Here is a 23,797-nt window from a genome sequence, read left to right as displayed (position 1 = left end):
TACTGACTGCATGCCAACAACCCCAAATTTGGGAATTGCTGACTTGACCCTTCAAGACCCCTGATCTGCTTGAGTCACATGTCACTGTCTTGAATGCATCTGCTAAGGAGAAGAAGAGAAACTGCAGTTGTGGAGAAAATGGGCAGGTGTTAATACTCTACAGGTAGCTGGGCAAGGCCTACGGTTAGTCACAAGGGCAGCTAGTAAATGTAATTGTTTCCCCTTTGAAAAGATGGTGGGTGGTTTATTTCTCAGAAATTGTTATAAAAAAGCATAAGGGGTTTTAAACGTCCTCTAAGAAGTGGTTTCTTAAAAATTAAATAATAATTGCAGTATAGAGATAGTTAAAAATGGTGAACCAGCATCTCTGCTTGTTTTGCAATCAAGGGGCAGCTAGAATTAATGTCCATTACATGTTAGCTGGCTTAGTTGATTTTTCTGTGTCACCACCCATCTTCATGCTCTTCAAACTAAATCCTTATTTCATGGGTGGTTACATTGCAAAAGACAAGAAAACTTTTCTGTGATGTTTACACAATCTTGAGCAACTGCAGGATATACCCTTCAAAGGTTAAATTGGTCCAGAAGCTATTGAGTTTTAAATTATATTCTTTCTTACAGCCATGATAGCAGAAACAAGCACCACAGTTGTCTGATGAAACAAGAGCAATGAAGTTTGATCTTAGCTGCCAGCCCTTAATCAGGGTAATTAATTATAAATACAGCAGATGAATTGGATTCTCCTTTGACTTGAACTGGTTTTACACATGTGTAACTCATCATTTTAAGGGTAATCACTCCTAATTTATCCAGTGAGAAGAGAATCAGTCCTCATAGACAGAGATCCTGACATAGATTTGTGCACAGACCTACAAAGCCTGTATCACATTTAGCTTTAGCCAACTAAACGTTCTCTGCTCTCTCAGTGGAAGCAGACTTCTCACACCCAGCTTGAGATGGGATTAATCGTTCTTCTGCACTGACAACAGAGGTACTTTAAATCACTCTCGGTGACTGGACCTGGACTTTGGGTGGCTGAACATTGGAGAGATGAATTGGGTCTCAGTCTGCAGCTTTTGGGGCCGTTTTTGCCCATGCTGAGGCAAAAGACGCTCACAGAGCTTGCCCTTGTTTTGTCCTGATGGAATTAACTGGCACTGGGAAACACAAAGAAATAGGCTATAATTCTCTGAATCTTAAGGGATTTCACTGGATTTTGGTGACTAAAATGACAAGAATCCAATGGCAGCAGGGGGAGAGCCAGGCTGGGGGGGGGGTGGGGGCAATGGCACAGGCATAATTGTTTAGGATTTCTCTGAAGTTTGTTGTGAATTTGTTGCATCCAGTTATATCTTGTGTAACCATAGTATTGGGGGGGATTGTAATAATTATGCTGTGCTTTGGATTATTTTCTTATCTCCTCAAACAATCTGACCAGAATTTCTGGGAAAAGAAAAAATCCAGTTATCCAGTCAAAGAGAAAGGAAGAAAAAAAAAAGTAGAAGGAAAAAGGAGAAGAAAAATAGAGAGAGGGAGAGGAAATAACCCTATCAGATTGGAAAACTTAAAAAATGCCCTGAAGACAAAAAAATGGAAACTACAAAAAGTCTCTATACTCCTTGGGTTGTTGTTTTCACACCCTTACAAGCACTGCTCATGGGAAGAGTCTTTCAGCAGTTACTACTAACTTAAGCAGGAGGGGAAAAAGGTAGCCAAACCACATCTTGCAAAGGGAGGAATAAAACATAGCTGTAAACTGCTCCTGCGGCAAGTTCTGATTCAGGAGGGAATTACAGCTCCTAGCATGCTGCTGCCCTCCCCCGAGACAGGAGAGCAAAGGCTCCCCCGGGCTTTGCCGTTCATGCCTGGGCTGCCTTCTTGGAGATGTGTTGCCAGATCGTTGCGGAAGGTGCCTTGGGGTAGAGAAGTGCTCTCATCTGGGGCACGTCTGGAAAACCTTTCGTTATGTAAGAGAAAGAGATGTGCTAATGTGCACTTTGGGGGTTTTCTGCAGGCTGTTGTTCAGGAGTCACACAAGGCTGTTTAATTTTATTTCTGTCTCCAAAACCACCTCTATAAATTCCTCACCCGTCTATCTTTAGCTGCAGGGGCCTTTTGTCGCAAGATGTCTTTGGTATTCTTTGGAGGGAAAAATCATGGTGAAATCAGGAATAAAATATATAAAGCATGTTAAGAATAAGCCTCCTTTGCATGGCACTGTGCCTTCTGTTGCTGCTCAAATGGAACTGAAGCAACTCACAACCCTTTCATACCCCAAAATGCAGGACACGTGAGAAAATGAATCTGCACTTTTCTCCTTCTGCTACAATCCATCTGTGAAAAAAATTAAGACTTTGGTTTCTATGTGATCTTACTGTCATCACTCAGACATACTTGATCACTAAGAGAAATTTAAAAATTGTATTTAATAGTAACAACTGCAAAAGGAAAATTTACTGCCAAAAAGCATTGGAGCTCGCGAGGGCAGGGGCAAATACTCACTTTGTGCCCTTGGCAATGGGAACTAGTGCCCAACAGCCCAGGTAATGGACAGAGATGAGTTTAGGCCAGGCTGGCCCTGATGGCTGAAGGTCTGGCATGCTAATGAGGATTAGGAAACGCTCACATGGTCTGTTGTGCCAGCTGTGTTCCCAGAGGAGCAAGTGATATCCCATCACATCTCTCTGGTGTAGCGTCAGTCATGGCCTTAGATACAACATGCATTGAAGAACCAAACAAAAGAGATGGTAAAAACTGGGATCAGATAGGAGCTCTGTAGCTGGGCTTTCCACTATCGCTCATTTTCACTGGCTTTTTTCAGCACAAAACTGAAATAAACACCTCATTACGCACCAGTTGTATAAAGGATGTTGTAAGAACAGAGCCCTGACCAGCCCACCCTCACTCTCCTGGCTGCCTACATGCCTCGTTAGTGATAGATGGTCACCCTGGGACTGACCCACCAAGGGGTGGCTCTCTGACCCCACATTTTCTCAGACAGAGCCTGTTCATAGCCCGGCTTCTGCCTTAGCTGATGCACAAGTAAGCAAAGCTTTGCTGCCAAGACTGACCTTCAGTCTCCACTATTCAGGCATTTCCAGAACTTGACTGTTCCAGCTTGCAGTAAGAGCAGTTTCCGGGGCAAACAGCACATCAAATCTGCTGACCCCTCCTTGAATACTGTATAGCTAACACAGTACCTCCTATCCCCTTCTCCCCTCAAAATATGGGCACTTGCAGCTCAACGCCCATCTGAACTGAGCAGTGCTAAGAGTCTGAGCACAATCAATGCCTGGACAAAGGCAAGCACTGTGCCATGCACATGCCACACCTTGCTGCATGGTTGCACCAGCAGTGACCACCCACACATTTCTCAGAAGCAGCAATACCTATCTAGGGGTGTGGGAGGAAATACCCACTGGCATGGGCTGATTGGTACCCCTGAGGTGAGCTCTGCCCTGCCTGGGACAGCAGGTTCCAGAGAGGCAGCCACATCAACACGGAAAAGAGAGACAGACAAGGGAGTGGGATGCTGCACAAAGCGTTTGGTACCTTTTCTCCTTAATGTGCTCTGAGAACAGGGGGATGGGCCCAACCCTGTTTCTCCCATAAACAAGGGCCCTGCCACTGCTTTGTTCAGAAAGATTTTCTTTCAAGCAACCCTTTGTGTCACCCTCCCGTTCAGCGTGGCAGTGTGTCTGCTTTGTCCTGCCAGCTCAGCCATGGAGTGTTTACAAGCCTCCCTCACCCTTCCAAGCTGTGGTTCAGCTCCATTGACACCAAAGGCAACAGACTCCTCTCTCGGCGTGTGATGAATCAATTACTTCCTCTGACACTCCATTACTATAGCCCTTACATCTCCAGATTGCAGATGAAAAGACAGGCTGAGAAGGGGGACAGGGAAGGGGAGAGGTCTCCTGAGGTCTCCTTCAATTGAGTTGTTGGACATCTGAAGAAATCCCCATCTGCCATATTTAAAGACACAGAGAGATGTTTTGCTCCTGAACGGCAGCAGAATCAGAGGGTTTTCACAAAAGAAAACCTAAGAAAACAAATGGGTTGAAAAACTTCAACAAGATGCAGTGAACATACATCAATGGTGAGTCAGTCCTCTCTCCTGATGGAGATCCCAGACCTTGTTCCTGCCTATGATTATCAGCCAAATATCAGTATTACCAACATGACAATCATTACACCTTCCCTTTTCACTGCAAAATAACAATGTAAATGAAACCTCACATCAACACTCACAAAAGAGGAAGGAAGCTGAGCACATGCCTCAAACTCTCATGCTGCGGGTGGAGGGGGGAGGACCCAACTCCCTGTTGGACATCCATCAACAACCCTAGCTCTGAGGGTTCCCTGGAGGTTTCTAATGTGTTGAGCACTTCCCATGCAAACACCCTGCATGCTGTCCAGTCTCAGCAGGCTTGGGGCTGAGCACAGGGGCTCTCCCACCACCAGTGGGTGAGTGCTGCCTTTCTCAGGAAAGGGCAATTCCACCTCAGGAATGAGAGGCATGCTCTTCCTCACACTGACCACAGCATCTTCTGTACTGCTACAAGAAGTGACATTTGGGGCAGTTACAGAACAAACACGGAGCAGCTACCCTGCCAGTTTCCATGCCATTTGTAACGGGATAAAGTCTTTGGCTTAGGATTTCTGCTGTCAGACCCCACTGTTTCAGGCTCTGCTTCTAGCAATTCATTAGCAATATTATCTCTGTGCTTGACCCAGTGTTACTTTAAAACCACACCGTGCAACTCTACTGTGATTGCTCAGCAATGCTGTACGTAGATCTCAAGGAGTCCTTGGGATTCAGAGGTGGCAGAAAAAAAGCCCCAACAGAACCCTCATAGGTTTTTCAATCTTTCTAATGATCTACTCACTAAGCCAGCATAAGGAAGGCTTTCTATGGTGTGTTTGAACTGATATATCAAAGACAGTTGCGTAAAACATCCTAGCTGTGATTAGTGGACCATGACTGCTATTAACTTATAAGGAATTCCAGGATCACCAGACTGTGGTTTGCAACATATTATTACCTTGCCATTCAATGGTGGCGTGCAGCTGCTTGAGTTAAAGAAAACTGAGAACTAGCTTCAGACCAAAAACTAAACTCAGCCAGTTCCTTCAAACATGCTGTCTGCTGAGCTCTGGCTAAAAGCAAACAGAAATTTCTTCTGGTTTTCAGTCTGCTCTTTGCAGTCTGTTCTTTTTATTTTGCATTCACATTTAATTGTAGAATTCCCATCCCGCCAGAAAAGGCCGGGAGCAAACCATTCATTGCAGCACTCTAACCTGCTCCTGTGTGATGTTGCAGCAGCCTTTGGAGAGTAGTGTGCACTGCACTGTTGCTACCTAGACTGAGGTTTATGCCTTCAGATGCCCAGGTCTTCTTTGTAATGCAGGGAATTTAAAGTGATTCTCCAATGCAGGAACAGTAAATCAATACCAGGGAAGGGGAAGAGCCCAAATCTCACAAGTCCCAAACCTGGTATTTGCTGGTGAGTCTGCCACTCCCCTGTTACAGCCTGGAGCACTGTTGCAAAGATAGTCAAGGGCCTCAGGCTCTGTGGCTATCGTGCCATTTCAGTGGGATTGCCCTACTGCTACCCTATGGTATCTGCGCTGAGTGGGATCAGTAAAGATGCGAGGGGCTTAGGGCTGGAGTGTGGCTTACAGTGTTCACTCAAAAAAGACATGTTTCTGAGACTTTAGCCAGATTCTAAACCCACTTAGTGAGGAATCACCACAACCAGTCCTGTGCTTGTTACCTCTCCAGGTGCTGTGGGGTCCTGTTCCCTCCCTTGCTGTGTAGAGAGGCTAAGAAGTGAATATGCCGCCACCACCTCCTCTCCCCCGGAGAGCAGGAAGTAGGGGAAGAGGTCTCTATCTCTAGTGCTATTGTTCCCAGTGTCACCAGCTGGCCCTCAATTTGTCATCATGCCAATAGGAAACAAGGTGCAAAACAAGATCTGACTCCTACACACCGGATGTTAGTGAACTGGCGGGACACAGGAGACCCCACGAGAGTGCATTTGGGGCCACCACCTTCTGCAGAGCCTGGACTTGGTCTGTCTTCAGGGAGAGGCTCTGGGGCACAGAGAAGCACAGACACAGAGCATGCAGAGATGCACACCAGAGAAGAGAGATGTGAACAACTTTGAACTGTTAACTCATGCAGCTGGTCCAGTGCCATCACAGCTAACCTATTCATTGATGTTCCATTTTGGAAAATGACTTGGGCTTGATGGGAATTATGAACCATACAGCGGATGCTGGGTGGAGTTAAAAAACAGCAGAAGCTCATTTGAAGACAAGTTGAGCTGCAGTGTCATGTTACCCAGACTGAATTATTTCCTGTACGTTAGAAATGTTGCTTCTGGCTACCCATGCCACAAATGTATGAGCAAGCAAATGCCTTCCTTAGCATCTCATCTTTGACTTCCTTTCTCTGCAAAGTTAAAGCTTGACTCCCCCAGTGCTGCAGGAGATGCAGTCACTTCCCCTTACATCCTAGCAAAGAACACCCCCAAGCCCTGGCATTCTGTAGTGCTCCAAACATATTTCTCTTTTTTTAAGCATTTTCCCAATCTCAATATGAACTGCATTGTTTCTAAAACGTTTACTAATGAGCTAATTATGCATACTTTTCAAAGCATTTACTAATTAGCTGTCCATAATTGCTGCCTTGCCTACTCTCAACCTTCACTGATGGAAGGATGACTTCTTGCAATATTACGCTCTTGTTTGAAGGAGATGGCAAGAGAGGCAGACTGAATGCTGCAGCAACCAGCTGCTTGCCTGTCTGTGGGCACTGGGTCTGGATGCAACTGTCCCCATCACCTGAGCAAGGAATTTGAGCCTTCTCTAGGAAGAAGGCAGAGCTGTTTTGTTGCAGTACCCAGCTTTCTGGAAGCTCAGGAGATGACCATGCTGCTGTAAGAGGCCTTCCCTGGCTAGCAGAGCCACGTCTCACCCTCTGTACTGCAGCATGGGAACACCAGCATGTTGCTGCCAGTGTCCCCTGGCAGGCAGTGCTCTGTGAGATGGGCACTAGGAGCATAGTGCTTCCCCATGCCAGATCTTGGTTCCCCCTGCCCTTCAGGCTGGGAGCAGAGGTATCTCCTGCCATGCCTGCCCTGTATCCAGCACACCACCAGCATTCTGAACTTGGTTCAACTCTCTTGGCACCATTGTGGCACTTACAAGGTCACAGTGACAACTGCATAAATTTCCTCACTACAGTGGCCACAGTTCCTGTTTCTGGAAACCCTCAGGGTTTGACAGTGGGAGCCAAAGTCAAGAGGAAGAGCCTGACTGCAGTTCTGGACTGTTTCCAATTTGCCATCTCAGCCTGTTTTGGGAGTCCCTGGCCCCCGCCTCCAGAAACCTTTGCCAGCATTTGGCATGTGCCACCAGAGGGGGCTGCGAGCCATGGCAGCGGTCCCCCACATCCTTCTCAGGCAGGGATCCCACCGACTGCAACCCAGCTGCTGCACGTGTTGGAAATGGCTACAGAAAAATCCGCTGGCATGGTCTGATTATCAGTCAGGCTTTTTAAAACAACAGCGCTCCTCTGGAGCAGATGTTATGACTCAGCCAATAGGTCTTCTGCTTGGAGAGGAAGCACAAGCACATCCACTGCAGCCTGGAGGGAGCGTGGCTCTGCTGCGTGTGAACAGCAATGTCCCGGCACTCAACAGCAGCACGGCCCAGCGTAAAACTCTGGCAGAGCCAACCGAGTGTGGCTGGGAGTGGCAGAGTCAGTAACCAGCGTCAGGAGGGAGGTTTCAGTGGCCAAAAAGAGAAGACCATCAGTAGAAGGGTGGCACAAATGGAAAAGGTGGTTGGTCATAAATGCAATGAAATGATTCACTCATAGCTGAGGTTTCTGACTTGGATTTTCCAACCAAGCTGCGCAGACAGAACCGCAAAATGGCAATTAAGAAAGAGCAGACAGTTCAGATGCCTGACTGCATAACGTGGGGGCCAGCCACCCCTGTTGCACACCTATTGTAAATGGTCCAGGTCACTCCTGGGATCACAAATATACCCTGGTATGCACAAGGCTGCCTAGCGCCCACCATACACATGGGAAGTGGAAACATTTCACCACAGCAGCAGTGTGCTCTTTTCCACTGGATGCCACTTTCCTGTCAGGGAACACATACTGATGACACGGGGCTGTACTGCCCAAGCAACAGCTGCACTCACAGCACAGAGAGGAAGAAACAGCGAGCAAGGCTAGTACAATTATTTCCGAATAGTTCGGCAGATCTTTTATCGGAGCATTAAACTTCCCTTTTGGCTCTGTCATTACTGCTGTAGCCTCACAGCTGCAGGACAGCACAAACAATGGCCTGGGTCCCATACTCGCTATCAGCATGTCCACCTTCCCTGCAACAGGGATCCCTGCTGGTACACAACTGCCACAACAGCAGGAGGAGGCCAATTCTAGCGAGCTCCCAAAGCAAGACGGTTCCTCAGAGCACAGATAAAGTACACAGAGAGATGTTCTGAGGCCTCAATTACACCAAATTACTTCTTTCATGATGGTGGTGGTGGAGTGCAGTTACTTCTTAATGCATCTGGACACAGCTGAAAAATAAAAGCCCAGATGTGCCTCCAGAAAATAACAGTAACAAGCCACACAGAGCAGCCACCCCCAGCAGCCAGCTCGGGCACCCACCTCTAGCTGCTGCTCCCACCCTCCAGGCTGCTGAAGCTGCTCTCTGCAGTCAGCTCATGCTCTGGCATCTGCATAGCACCAGGTACACAGGCCCCTTCCGGACAGCTGCTGGCCAAAGGGAAATCACTGACCTTTCCACAGAGGTCCCTAGGGTGCCTGGCACTGTACAAAACACAGGAGGAAATGCCTCCCATCCCAAAGGGAAATCTAAAGCAGACACAAGGAAAGCCAGAAGGGACACTGTAAAACTAAAAAGACTTCTGCAGATATTTTTGTAGGCTTTTGAATGGGTTTTAGGAATGTAAATGTTATGCTTTATGAGGGAGAAACTTTAGCCTAATAAGGTAAAATGAAATGTTGAAAGAAGAAGCAACAGAGGGAAGGGTTATGGTGTTTACCTCTGGCAGCTGGAAGCACACACTGGCCCCACTGTTGCTCCAATAGCTGCCAGGTAGCTGGTAAGGTTCCTGGTAAGGTTCCCACCTGCAGCTGCAATGAGGTCTTGGATTCTTCATAAAAAGCTCTCTGACACTCGGATGAGATTTATAACTAGATGTTCACCTATTAGTACTGCTTAATGCTCAAGCATTACACAGTGTTAGTATTTGTCTCCTTCTTGTAGGCCACTTAAAAATCTCCCTCCTATCCATTTCTTTCAGGCAGTGCTTATTGTGCACTGTTTTCACTGTTTTGCTATGCTTCCTATCAAGCACTCTCCATGAAGCTCTTTAAAATCCACTCCTATGCAATGCTGGGTTGAGGGAGGAGGCACCCTAAGACCGCTTGGCTCTCAGCTGTGACCAGCAGAAGCTCAAGTGCATGGTGGATGAATCCTGTTTCACTAACAGCTTCCTTGTACATGTACACATAGAAAGGAAAAGGATGAGACCACATAGCAGCCACTCCGAAGATTGCCACGGTAAAGTAGAAAGCAGCAAAGAGACAACATCTCCAGTGCTCGGGCAGTCCTCCAGCATACACCACCTGCAGCTTGGGACCAGACACTGCTCTCTCACAGGCAGCAAAACAGGGCAAAACTTGTTCACAATGCTCAGAGCTAAAACTGACAGCTTCCTACAGGTAGAGGAAAAGCCAGGTGCCCATGGGGGTTTCCATCTGTCTGACTAACCTGGCTTTGCCTGCCTAAGGCCTTGAAGAGGCAGAAGGTAGAGCCCCTCCTGCCCAGCTCAACCCCTGCCCAGCACACAACATTGTCCTGGCCAATACATATGGTATGCTCTGCAGAATGCAAATATGCACCTATGAAGTTTTTATTACTGTGAATTTGGGGCAATTGCATTAGCTATGAGAAGGCTATGCAGTCCACCCTGTGCAAACAATAACAAAATCTGATAGCAACCATCATTCCTACATGCACTGTGAGGCCTTGTTGTGTTTATCTATGCACACATTAAGTCTTTCTCTACCTTCTCCCTTCCTTATACATAGGCCTGATCCTGCAAAGTGCTTAACGTTTGGCATACACAGTAACTTCAGGGAGAGTTCATGGAGTTCAAAGCCATAGTAGCCCAGGCTCTATCTCTAGGAGGTGACGAGATCCTCAATGACATCAAACACCATACCTTAATTAGAGTTCAAGGAGCTATGCTAATTTTTTAGTAGCTGAGGATTCAACTCTGCACTTCATAACCTTCAATACATCATCATTGTTGAATTCTTGTTCTCCACAGGACTGATTCTGCAGCCCCATAAATACTTCCTCTGTCCCTCTGTCCTTTTTTCCAAACAGAGTTTTCCTCTCCATATATAACCCCTTTTTAATCAACAGGACCGGTGTGCCTAGCAAGACTGTGGTGTCAGGCCTGTTTTAGGAGATCCCAAGCTCTCTCATGCTCAGGCATCCCTGTAGCTGTCTGTGGATTCCAGATTAAACACACAAGTTTATACGTCTGCTGAGACCATGTTATTAACTCAGCCTTTTACAGTGCCCTTTGATGCCATTAATTATTCTTTACTAGTTGTTAATTGTTTTTCCTGGACATCTAGTTTCTGAATCACTTCTTAGAAGAAAAAGGAGAAAAAGCAAACAAAACCAACTTCCCAGTTTGCCAAACATAACAGAAAAAGCACTATGGGAAGTCAGATCTAGCCCAAACAGCTCATACCCCCAAGCTTCCAGCCTCACATGGCCCAAACCTGAGTCTCCAGCTGGGCTCTCTCTGCCATAGCTCTGCCTAGTTAAACACCAGGCAATTGCTCTGCTCTCTCAGCATGGTTTAAAAGGACAGTGAGGCCACCTTGACACAACAAAACAAGCAGGCTTTTAACCAAAGTCAAGCTTAAGTTGAAAGCCAGTTGACTCTTGCTTTCAGGCTGTATCAGGCTAAATTAAGAACCACTAGTTCAATGCAGAGTGTTACCCTATGTATCTGAAGCAGCACCTTACAACCTCACAGTCAGCAGAGGCAACTCTTGCTCCTGAAAGGCACGGAAATGCAGTGCGATGAGGGCTCAGGAAGATGCTTGATTTCAAGTGCAAGGAAGCACAAGACCCATAGCACTAGGCAAAAGCAGGAAGAGCAGGTGACTATGTACTAGAGAGGAAGAGGAAGACTCTTACTTGCAGTCATGTTTTTCAATTTCAAAGTGAGGGTTGAAGTTGAGAATTATCTTCTGGTTGGATTCAGGAGCATAGATGACCCACTCACAGTTCTGGTGGGAGGGGTAGTCATTGGGGTACCCTGGGGAGGTGATGTATCCAGCATCCTTGGAGTTCAGGCGACCCCCACACGGCTGAGCTGCAGAGACACAGAAGAAGATAAGGCATTGAAACAGGTTCTGGGCATCAGCTGCGCACAGCAGGTCCCTCCAGGCCACTGATAGGGGTGGTCTGATAAAGACCATTCTACAGACCATTGACATCCCTTTGGTACTCTAATATTTGATATTAATCTCTGGGCAAGAACAATTATTCTACAGAACACATATATTCCTTTCTCCTCCACCTCCTGCCACACTTACATACCACATTTCACACAGACCAGAAAAGAGAAATGAATGCTCTTGCCAAGGCAATTACAGAGCCATAAAGTACGAGGCAGATTGATATCAGATCATCTGGAGCTGCCTCATTTTATCCCTTCTTTTGCCTCCTTTGCAAGCTGCTCTGTAGCAGTCTCCCACAGCTGTCTCAGGAGACACCAGAATTAGGACGCTACAAATTTGATCCAACTGCAGGAGATCAGAAAGCTTTGCTGTTCCCAGGGAAGCAAACTGAGGCACATCAGGGGCCATGCTGACCCAGGCCCACCTACACTATATGGCACAGCTAAGGACAGCATCCATCCCTCCTGGCCCCAGCCTGCAGCCCCACAACCACCCCTCTCCACTTGCTGTGCTCTGCCCCCTCAACTCGCCTGCCCCAACACACCCATCTCAGCAGACTGGCCTCCTGAAACCTTGCAAGGAAACCCAGCCACTGGAACAAACAGATAATCAGCAGTGGTGGTTTTGTGGGACTAGCCCACAAATGGCTGGCAAGAGCTGCGTGGTGAACAGAGGAAGCTCTCTCAGCTTGGGGCTAGAACAGGCCCTAGAGGACGATTTCATAATCAAAAAAACATTTAATCTCATGAATGCTGCAAATCAAATTTATTATTGCATTACTTGCAGAGAGGAAAATCTGCATCATGGTGTCAGTTGATAACACACTACAAATCCCAGCAAAGTCCCTTTCTCCATGGGGTCTCCATTGCATGTGTCCTGTTGGCCCCTGTCCCCTGCCACTACCCTGTCCCAGCACCATGGCTCTGTAGGTTGCAACAGTGTATCACAGGAGACACCATTGCCTCATCAAACACAGCAAGACAGGCAAACCCCACCACAACCCTAAGCCCCTCCATAGGGCAGGCTGGCAGGCATACAGGGTGAACCTGGTCCCATGTTGTGGAAAGACTTTTCCCTCCCTGACCATAAGATATGGATTACAACATGGGATGCAAACCCTTGTGGGTTGTCCCTACTGTGAGGCTTTCCCCGTAGCTTCCCCACAGTCCTGGACGACTCAGGATGTGTAGAAGGGTGCAAGTGGGTCTTCCCAAGGCCCACGCATGCACACCTTGAGATGGAGTCTGAGGCACTGCCCATACCCTCAGGGGAGTAAAGACACAGAGGAGCATCACCCTTGGCGTAGGACAGTAACCAGACAACCCACACTCCATCAGCTTTGTGAACTGAGGGTCTCCACAGTGCTCTGCCTTGGTCCTCTGGGATGTTTCTGTCCCTTCACAGCAGCACTCACTGCAAAGCCCCAGGAGAACCTGGGAAAAGCAAAGCAGTGCAGACTCATATGGGCTCAACCTCACTCTGGGGTCTGGCAGGCCCCAGGGGTGTTCCCTAGCAGGCTGTCAAGTCCACCCGCTCTCAGTAGGGACATCCCAGCCTGCCTTCAAACTGCCTTCTTGCCAGAGCCAAGGCAAGCAGAAGGAGTGAGGCAGGACCCCTCAGCTGTAATGCTTCCTGGAAAAAAAACCCTTTGAATAAACAACCTGCTGCCTGCAGAAAATGCACGTGTCCTGTGCAAAAACAAGGGCAACAGGAGGGCCCTTCATGTGGCAGCAGGGCTTCCTTTGACATGAAAAAGCACTGTCTCAGTTTCCCCCATGTTTTTCATGCCCTCTAACACATTCATTCTTCAAAATAACTTTCTTCTCACACACCCAAAGGCAGCTCTGCAGTCTTCCCTTTTTTCTTAAAATAATCCTGCAAGTATCCTGAAAAATAAGAAAAAAAATCGCAACACTGCCACGAAGAGCTGAGAATACCAAAAAACATCTGGTTTGTTCCACAGCAGAGCTTGCTCAACACACAAACATTTACAAACCTACGTTCTTGCACAAATCTCTTCTCTCAGCAAGGCATATTTGCCCACACGTGTCTATGTGGGTTTGGAGGGAGAGAAAACTACATTCTCGTGGAAAGAAGAGATTCATGGACTTGTTGACATCAATGTACAAATAGACGTGTAATTCACACTTCGCTCACGTGCGCACTTTCACACCTTCTCATAAAAATTCACACCTCGTTTGCACACATGTCCACCCCCTCCAGCAAACAAAAATATTCAAGCTGCAGATTATTTTTCTTGGAAAGGGCAAAGTCTCGAAACAATGAAAATACAGTCAATCCTTCCACACCTCATCATCCCCTCCAGTCTCTCCAGCTTTCACACACGTGCTACCCGCAAGGCTGATACCACCAACATCACCCACCACTCAGAAGCTGTTAGCCCCTTACTCACACTGCACACCTGAATACCCTGTGAGCCCTTGCAACTCAACCAGTTGGAGAGGAACTGCCAGGTCAACAGAAGTGTCAGGCTCCAGCTTGCTCCAGGTCTTCCCCAAAAAATGAACTCAGGAGCGGAAACACAGATTTACCCTGACCTTGAAACTTCTCCTTTGCCATGCAAGGCCATTGCAGTTCAGTGGGACCAAGCTAAGGAAAACCCTAGGCTTGATCCTAATTCCAGATTAGCTTGGTGCCCAAATTAAGCTGTTGGGGCCAGTGAGGGCAACCTGAGCGAGAAGTGCTGGAGTTCAGCTCTGTGCAGCTGCGGTCTTTTCAGCAAAATGGGACAAGCAGTGAAACCACAGAGTGAACAGGAGCACCAGCCTCGGGTGTTCAGATACCATCAGGAAAACATCACCATCCTTCTGCAGCAGGGAAAGTCTCCTACCAGCAAGAAAGCTGTGTCTCTCAGAAGAACAGATTTTGTCCTCTCAGTCATCCTCTCCAAGACGGTCCCGAGAAATGAAGGGAGCTACTTCAGTACAGTGCTGCCTGGTCCATGTGGTGGGCAATAGCATACCAGAGAAGCTGGGGCTTCTCAGAGTTCCCTGAAGATGCAAAATGACTTTAGTATCTCTGCAACTGCTCTGGTGGGCTTTTTCTCTTTTGACTCACTGATATCTAGCAGATGAATTCTTGCAACAACACAACAAAATCTATCACCATGCCCACTGAAAGGCAAAGAGCTTGCCTCAGCAGTAATACCAAACCACTGTCTTTCTTTATAAAATACAGCCTGTTTTGTACCCAGTAAAGGGTGAGTGGCATGGCTACTGCTCCGGCTTTACGCTCTGGAAGCAAGACGTGCTCCATTGCTAATGGGCTCTGGCAGCTTTTGCCAGTCCAGAATTCACTTAATAGAATTAAAATGAAATTCTGAAGTACAAGCCAAGTCTGCCAGGTGCATGGAACATCCCACTGCTCAGTAAGCAAAATGCAGACACTGAAAGCAAACTGCTGGGGCTCCTGCCAGTCCATGTGGTGGAGGGTCCAGCGGAGTGCCATGCCAATCGCAAGGCCATAGGAGAGCAGCAGGGCTTCTCAGCTGAGGCTATGGAGGTCAACACTCCCAAGCAGTATTGCAGCAGTCTATGTTCAGGACGGAAAATCTGCAGATGCTCTTTTTCCTCAAGACTCACCACATAACTTACATTATCCCTGCAACTCTCTCCTTGCAGGACCACCCCAATGTGGTAACTACACATCCGATGACAACCAAGTCATAGGGATAGGAAAGGAAGACCTGGAGAAGTACACAAGGGGTGGACTCCTGCAAATGCTGCAATGTACAGGGACAACTCCAAAGTTTCCCATGGAGAAGAGTATCAGCAGATGAGTTCCTCACCTTTTGCAATGGACAGACACTTCCTTCTCTGCCCTAAACTGCTGGAGACGTTCAGGCTGATTAAGTCTCCTCCAGTCTCCTAAAAGCCGAAACAAGCAATCAGCACCCAGGGGATGCAAAAAATAACAGCCAGGGACCAGGAACCTTCACCCACACTTGGGTTTTTTCAGCTCTGCAGCTCATCAGGCGCACGCTGAAACCTTAGGCCAGGAGCAGGTCATTCTCCTACTTGAATTTCCTGCTGATTAAACCCCTTTGGATTTCCCTCACCCCAGGAGAGCAGGGCTCGCTGTTATTGCTGGACCTTCCACACAGAAACTAAAGCCAACTCTGCCTATAACAAAAATAATCATCACCAGAGAGGTCCGTTTCACAACAAACACATACCACAGCCTCTCAGAGCTTGCAGTGTCCAGCACAAAACTAACACGTGTTTTAATCTGCTGAGTTCAGTTTACTTTGTGGGATGTAATTGGGCTGCACACAGAATTTAAGGTGTTCTGGATACCTTAGAAGCAAGCAGCCACATTGCTGTCTGCACTGTTTGAAAAGAGTGGCCTACAAGGACAGCAAAGGAGCAAAGGAGAGATTTTAGGAGTTCCACAGCAGGTGGATGCACCGCCTAGCCTTGTCACTTCTCTTCCTCACATGAGGCCCCCCAGCTCAGCTCCACACTCACATTTGACGACTGCAGAAGATCTCCATGCCCCAGGATTTAACACCGGGCAGAGGAGATTTGCCCTGCCAGCCCTCCGAGACCACAGCAAAATACGGGTCCTGGCATGCACGACCCACTGCTCTCAGGGCTGCTGAACTTCACTGGAGCCCTAGTGCAGGGAACCAGGGCTGTTAGACTCAAACAGCTCCTCAAGAAGCAGAGTTTTTCAAGGTCCACATGTCTCCAAGCACTTTGTCAAATCCCAGTATGGAGGAGACAAACAGACCTCTTCTGCCATGGATTCATTACCGTTAATGTTTATCCTGCCTCAGTCCCTGAGCTTTGACCCTGGCTGGGCACAGTTCATGTGGCAGGGACTCTCATCCCAAACCACACAGCACAACTTTTGCATGAGGCAGGAACACAAATATGAACTCTCAGATATAAATGGTACAACTTAGCCATTGGCCAAGGAGAGAGACATAGTGCAGAGGAAGCTAATAAGATTAGATATTTTATCCCCAGTAGCACAGATCATTTTAGCAGAAGTGTGTTTGCTTTGGATTGTGTGATAAAGCTTCAAAGGCTTCCTGAACAAATTAATGGACAAACACACCCAAACAACACAAAGCACTTACATGCACATTTCATTCCAGAGCACTACCCACAACCACCTTGGGATTTCACGCAACCAGGGAAAGTCCCCTGAACATTTCACTGAGTACATTTCCCAGTTTAACTAAACTTTCACTTAAAAGTAGAGGCACAGCAAAGCAGAATTGAAAGACTGCTTTTGTGATGTGAACTAGGATTTTGTTCAACTCAAAGCATCTCCAGCCTGTCAGGAGACAAGCTCATAAAAACACTGACTGGGCTTAAGCAAGAAAGGAACATGCCAATCCATCAGTTGAGGAATGTAGCCATTTGACCGCTTCCTAAGGCAACTGGGAAGGGATGCAGCACATTCATTTTATAGCGCTGGACAGCAGCAAGAGGGGAACGCCAGAAAGCTCAGCAAATGGAACATTTTAGCTGTGAGCATTTGTGAAAAGAGATTATTTTAAATTATTTTTAAATAAGAGGGAGTGTTGGAGTAAGGAAGAGAGAGAAGGAGATTTGGAGACTTCTGATACCTGCACTTTTTTTTTTTGCCGTGTTAATCCACAAAAGAATTAAATGGAAACCTGAAATAGAGACCTACTTAAGCTTCACTGTGGAAAATGAGAGGGCCAAATCCTGCATGCAAATCCAGGTAATTCACTTTGAAATTACTGGAGTTCAGCTGATTTCCACCCCTAGAGTTCTGGGTAGCCTTTCAGGGGCTGACATCGCTTTGTACCACTTGAGCCAGTAACAACATTGACCTTTAAATGTCCATCCTGTCCACCCTTTCTCTTGTATCTTTGATGAGATTTTATATCCTGTTTTCACATGGTGCCACCTTCACCAACTTTATTATTTGTCATATCACAGGCAAATGCAATTCCAATAGGGCAACCAGCTTAATAGTGTTAGTCTTTATATAGATACATGTGTGCACAATTCTCCCAGCTTGCCTGCAAATGTAATCGGTGGGTCTGGAATTACAATTCCTGGCTACTCTAGTAATCATTCCAGAGAGCATGCAAGTGTGTGCGTGCACATGCAAGGAAGGTGGATAACTGTATTTTGAACCTGGAGGAATCTTTCCTGCCTCTGTGTTAGGCTCCCAAGGCTTTGCACTCTCATGGAAACACACTGCCATCTCCCAGGAAGAGATGGCAGCTTCATGAGACTTTCAAGCCACAGGTCAGCCAGTTTCTGAGGAAACTGCAGGCAGGGAAACAGATTCAGGGAAGCCTGGAGGCTTCCTGCACGGCAGTGTGCCACCCTACCTACAGGACACGTTAGGAAAAAAATATGAGGATGAAACAATTTGCTGAGCCACCTCTGTGAATGCTGCCAATAACAGACTGGTTTGAGGGCCATGGAGGCAAAAAGACAAGAAAAACAATTCACTGAGGATTCCTCTCTAAAGAGCTTCAGGCTCAATGATAGTTGTTCAATGTCCCTGAGATACCAATTAGTATTATTATTACAAAAATTCCAAGAAGAAAACAAACTTATCTCATCTCTCATCACCCCCACACCCTCCGAGCTTCCTCACACTTTTTGAGTCACCTGCCAGGGTCCTGACACTCATCCGCTCTAAAACCGAATCCTGCTTTTCCCCACCAGGCAGTGGTAGTTTACTCCTGCCTCTTCCCAAAGCTTCTGTAGGAGCCTCTCTGAATCTCACAACACCCCTGCCTTGGCCCTCCCTCCCAGGGGCCCTGTTGGAGCCCCAGAGCAAAATGCAGTGCCCTGCCTGCAGTCAGCCCCATGGATGGGATGGGAGGGGAAGCAGCACCTCTAGAGCCACCCGTGGAGAGCCCACAGCAGCTCCCTCCACACACACTGCTGAGCAGCAGAGGCTTCGGCCTTTGACAGCCTGCTCAAACTCAGCTACTGCTGAGCCTCGCTGCTAGCAGCGAACTTGTTGCACATTCTGGCTAGTGTCTTAAACACATTGTTGTCTGCTGAGCACATAATCAGCAGTCAAACAGAAAGAGAGGAAAGCAGGAACAAGTTTGGGGGTGTGCGTGAGGAAGAAAGTTGCCGAGGGGCTCTGGGTGTGTCAGAGAGAGCACAGGGAAAGAAAGGATGCAGAGATGTGTATGTGGCAGGCAGCAAGTAACTGGAGGGCCTCTATGTGTAAGAGGAAAGGGAGAGATCTGTGTGTCCATGAAGGCAGAGGAGGAACCAGGGAGACTGTGTGTGTGTGTGTGTGTGTGTGTGTGTGTGTGTGTGTGTGCACATGCAGAAGAGGCTCGGGTTTTCCTGCCTCCTCTTCTCACATGCATCCTCTTAAAACCAGGGCCCAAAGGAGCCGTTCAATAAAACATAAGCAGAGTAAAAGGATAGCGTCCTTTTGGCTTCACCATGTCCCTAGGAGGGACATAGAGAAAGGCAGATGTTTGAGCCCCACACAGGCAGCACTTCACAGCTAGGGATGACCCACCAGAACAGCTGGGCAGATGTTCTGCCTTTGTCTCAAATGTACGGGGAGAAATGAGGGCAGGTTTCAAAGACCTGGAGCCCAGCACTTCATCTCTGGAGCCCATTCTCTTAGACTTGTCAAGTATGAAGAAAGGGGGAAAAGTATTCAGACAAAGTCCCTAGAGCCATCCAGCCCTGCAAGTAATACTTCAGGCCATTCTGCATGCCAACTTGTACCCCATTCCCAACCTGTTTGGGAAGAAGCCCCACCAGGGCTGTGGTTGGAGCCCCAGGCCCCCCAGAATTATCCTAGCTGTGCCCCCCAATGCGTTTCACAGACAACACCTGCACATAGAAAGAGTTACAGATACAAGTTGTGATTTCAAGTGTTTGGCCCTGTGCCTGCAGACCTCGTGCTGACAAACCTCTCCGTGTCTACGCTTGTGTCTTTTCACTGCACAGGCATCAAGCCTGGCTCAGGATCTGGCCTTCTGAGATTGCGATTTGGCTCAGGCAGGGAGCAGGCTGACCCTTTGATTCTGAGTGTGATTAAAGCCATGCTACTGTAGTGCTAAGCCATGTGCAACACTGTTAGCAACAGCCCTGATTTATGTTGTTGCTAGTATTGCGGTTTCCACCAGGGTGTAGACAGGGATTTCGAAAATAGCCCAGCTACCTCTTTGTCTGTGTGTGTATTATAATTAGAAATGTGTCAAAGGGCTGTTACAAAGTGAGGATAGAGCTGGAAATGTTCACACCCCACTTCTGCCCCCACCTCCGTGCTGACACCATCAGTCCCAGCTTGGGTGTGTGCAGGCAGATCAGCTCTCCACACTTCCCGGATTAGACAACTGTATTCCTGAGACCCCCATGGGGACACAGTGATGGTGACTTCACCACACAATAGAGAGCAAGTTTAGCAGCTTCCAGTTTGCTCTCAGACTGCTGCAATCTGCCCCAACCATTGTGGCTAAATGACAACTTTTTTTCTGTGTCAGATAGGATCACAGGTCTCAGATGCAGGCGATTTATTTTCCTAGCACAGCTGGTCTGTCAGAGGTCATATAATTTGGCAGCAATCCCAGTGCTTAAAAATTAATTTTTCCTTATTAATACAACTGGGGGTCCCACAGGATAGGATCCCAGCCTTATCTGAACCTGACAGCTTCCTAAACCCCATGAAGGATGCTTTCTCCTCTCAGGCTATCTGCAGTACAAGGCCACCATGTCCTGGAGCCTGGCAGCTCGGGAGGTTTCTGCTAGGAAACCAACCCACCCGCCTGCCTGGAGCGGCTTGATGCTGGGACGGGAAGCGCTGCCTTCTCCGGCCCAGCAATGCAGGTTGCTTCCTCATTTTAACCTAAGCCACGCACGAGGTACCAAACACAAAGTACATACAAAGAAGGAGGCGGGCAAGGAGATGGGAATCACTTGTCTGGAGCCCCCCGGGACCAGTATGCATGCCTGACACTCCCGACACCACACACCACGATTTTCAGCAGCAGTAAAATTAAGAAAACAAAATGCAGCAGCCTAACCTGGGTCAGAGCCCCCCACTGAGCTTGTATCAGTCGTTTTCAGTGATGTTCCTAACAACTATCTGATTCCTAGTCTAAAAAAGCTTTTGTTCCCAGTAAGAGCGGAGTTAAACAGCACACGGGCATAAGGCACTACACTCAGTGCTTGCGTGGGGGTGTGTGTGTGCATGTTTGTATGTGTGGCCGTGCGCCTGCTTGGCAGCAATTTGTTTTGGTCCCTCTTCCCACCTTGCTACATCTCCTAAGTCATTACTAAAAATACCAGCTTTTAAGTAAACTATTTGGAAGGCTTCAGAGTGAGCTTTGCTCGAAGCTGCATAAACATCATCTGAACGGCTCAGTACTTGGGTCACTCAAATCTGCTACTTTCTTACTTCATTGCTTTTTACGGGAAAAATGAAAAACACACAGCCATCCAGCCTTCAGATTTATCTCCCCGGGTCTCCCACCCACTCTCCTCCATGGTTATCTCAGGGTTTGCTTGGCTACATACAAATTGGCAGCTGCCCTGTTTATCTCTTACTGTAGAAATATTGCATGAGGTTTTTTTCCGTGTGGATTATCATATTATTGTCTATTAAAAACGTCTCCCCTCTCTACTAACCTCCCTTAGGGAACCTAAAGAGGGACTTTCATAATGGGAGAAGGCTTTCAGATACACCAGACTGAAACATAAATCCATCCACCTCTGGCATGTTTTCCTTACTAGGCTGGCTAATTTACTGGAGCTGAGTGTAGCCTGATCGAGGTTTGTGTCCCATTACCCCGTACCTTTGCTAGCTGGGCTGGCAATACAGTCATTTGGCTGGGTTTGCAGCCACAGAACAGCATCTCCAAACAACCGCTGGTGTCAGCCGCAGGGAGACAACTTCCTTGCTGGCTCCAACACCATGTGATGCTCTGCTTAGCCGGGAAAACCCCGCGTTCAAATAAACACTTCTTACACCGACTGAATGGCCTCAGAGACATGGTTGGCTCATAAAACCCTTCCAGTTAGAAGTCCTGATGCCTGACTCACTCCACGATAGAAGGAGGTGCGTGCATGGACACAGGCACACACTCGAGCTCGGTAGCCAAAGAGATCACAGCCAGGCTGGCCAGTGCACCCTCAGGAACCAGCTTCAGGTTGCAGCCTGATCTGCCACAGCACAAACCCCATTCCAATAGACCAGACACTGCTTCTGCAACAGGCACCACCAGACTGTTCCACTCAGTAAGGACACTGCCGAGGACACTGCCCCTTCTCTTCATCCCATCGCGTGCCTATTCGTTTTCCTACTTGAACAAAAGATGGAATTTTTTTTTTCTTTCCTTTATAACCAGGAACGAGGTGATGCCAACCGACAACCAAATGTATGTTGGGAACGTCTGTGCTTTGCTGCTGCAGAAGAGAGGGATTTTCGCAGGCAGCAGAGACTCTCCCACTTCCCTTTTCAAGGGGGAGCTGCTGGCCACGCAGCTTCGGGGCAGAAGGCAGAAAGGCAGGAGAAGGCACACCACACTCTGCCATCATCTAACACTGCCCGGGTGAGACTGCGGTTTAGGGCCCTAAGCCATGTCCCGAGGCCCCGACTAACGGGAAGGCAAAGCCACAGCTCAGCAGCTGCTGGCTTGGCACTACTGTCCTGCCAGGAAGCTCTTGGGCTGCTGAGTGCAGAAGGAGCCCCGAGAGAGCAGTGGACGGCATATAGTTTTCCTCCAGGGACTACTTCAGGTCGCTACCCTGTTGCCCCCCTTAGCCAGACCCAAAGCCAGTGGCCGGGGAGCACAAGGCCCAGCCTCAACCCCCTCCTCTCCTGTCCCCACGCCGAAGCAATACAAAGACTTGGGCTTCATCCCAGCGCTTCCTGACAGGCCAGCCTAGCTCTTTGGGGAAGACCAGAAAAAATACACTCGTGCCCCAAAACCTGCCACGAATCGGCCTCGTCCCGGGACAGGCCGGCGTTTACAAAGTGCAGGTCCTGCACGTACCGCGGGCAGCCGTTCCCGGGGGTTGCCCGAAGGGTGCCACCACGGCCGCTAAGCTTCGCCCGCTTCCAGCGCAGCCCTACACAGCTCCGGAGGTCGGCTGCCTACCAGATGATTTTGATTTCTCACCTAAAGTTTCCCGAGGCTGCGGCCGGGCACGGGGCCGCGAGCATCCGGATGCGGGTGTCCGGGATGCCGCTGGTCCCTACCGCTTCCCCTCCATTCCCCGCAACCCCTCAAAAAAACACCACGCAACTTTCCAGTGCGGCTCCGTTCCCTCGCCTCTTACGGCTACAACCGCTGCGTGCCTTGCCAGGGGCTGCGCCACCCCCGCCCCTCCACACGCAAGATCCCCCCAAAAAACCCTGCTGCGAAAGATGCGTAGTGCGGCCAATCCCTCATGTATTCCCTAAATTTATTCCCACGCAAAGCCTCTATGCGTGCGTCCGGACCGCACCCGGGCACCCGAAAGTTGGGCGGACGGCGAGGGTTCCCTCGCCCACCCGCAGCTGGGGACATCCCTCGCCCCGGCGGGCGCCTTACCTGTCTCTGCCGTGCCTCCGGTGCCAGGCAAGCACAGCCCTAGAAATCCCCACGCGAGTAGAAACGTATCCATCCTTCGGAACAAATTATAAAAAAATAAAAAACCCCAACACAAGACCCGAGGTTGCGGGGCCGGGCTTCGCCTCCCTACCCCGGGCGCGCCGCGCCGCGCCCCGCGTGGGCGCCCCACTCGCGAGCGACTCCGGCGGGGCTCAGCGAGGGGCGGCGGCGCTGCCCGGGCCGGGGCTGCGGGGCGGGCGGTGCCGGCGGAGCGCCTCTCCCCTAGGGCGACCCGCGGGGCCGGCGCCTCGGCATCCCCCGGGGCGCGGCGGCGACGTTGCGGGCTGGGGCGCCGTCTGTGCCTCTTCTCCCTCCCCGCCGGCGCCTCGCAGCCTTTTCAGGCAGGGCGGCATGTGGCTGTCAGCGCCGAGCGCCGGCACCGCCCCCCGCGCCCCTCCGCCCGCCCGCGCCCCGCCCCGCGCCCCGCACGGCCCCGCCCCACCCGCCCCACCCGCCCGCGGCAGCGCGGGGGCCGCGCGGTGTGCGGAGCGGGCCCGCCGTGCCGGGCTCGTCCCGGCTGCGCTGCCGTTCCGCGGGTGCCGCCGGTGCCGCTGGTGCCGCCGGTGCCGCCATCCTCTCCCCGCTCGCTGACGGCCCCGCGGCGCAGGCAGGAACCAAACCCGATGGAAATAACGGCGAAAGAGCCGGCTGTGCGAAGGGAG

The 23,797-nt window shown here is 49.2% G+C and overlaps 1 protein-coding gene across 6 annotated transcripts in view; it reads right to left on the bottom strand.

Annotated features, from left to right (window-relative positions):
* NRP2 (neuropilin 2) overlaps window positions 1-23,510 on the bottom strand; it is an 88,719-nt gene extending 65,209 nt beyond the window's left edge. For all 6 annotated transcript variants that reach the window (XM_071562902.1, XM_071562905.1, XM_071562903.1 and 3 more), the window contains exons 1-2: window positions 23,076-23,510; window positions 11,277-11,454 (exon numbers count right to left, since the gene is read on the bottom strand). In XM_071562902.1, coding sequence (XP_071419003.1) covers window positions 11,277-11,454; window positions 23,076-23,148 — 251 coding nt within the window. In that variant the 5' untranslated portion in view covers window positions 23,149-23,510. The remainder of the gene's footprint in view (window positions 1-11,276; window positions 11,455-23,075) is intronic.
* Window positions 23,511-23,797: the final 287 nt, after the last annotated feature.

This window comes from Pithys albifrons, chromosome 8 (assembly GCF_047495875.1).
Source record: "Pithys albifrons albifrons isolate INPA30051 chromosome 8, PitAlb_v1, whole genome shotgun sequence".
NCBI lineage: Eukaryota > Metazoa > Chordata > Aves > Passeriformes > Thamnophilidae > Pithys > Pithys albifrons.
The sequence above is the reverse complement of the archived record's forward strand: the minus strand, read 5'-3'. Positions and strand labels throughout refer to the sequence as shown.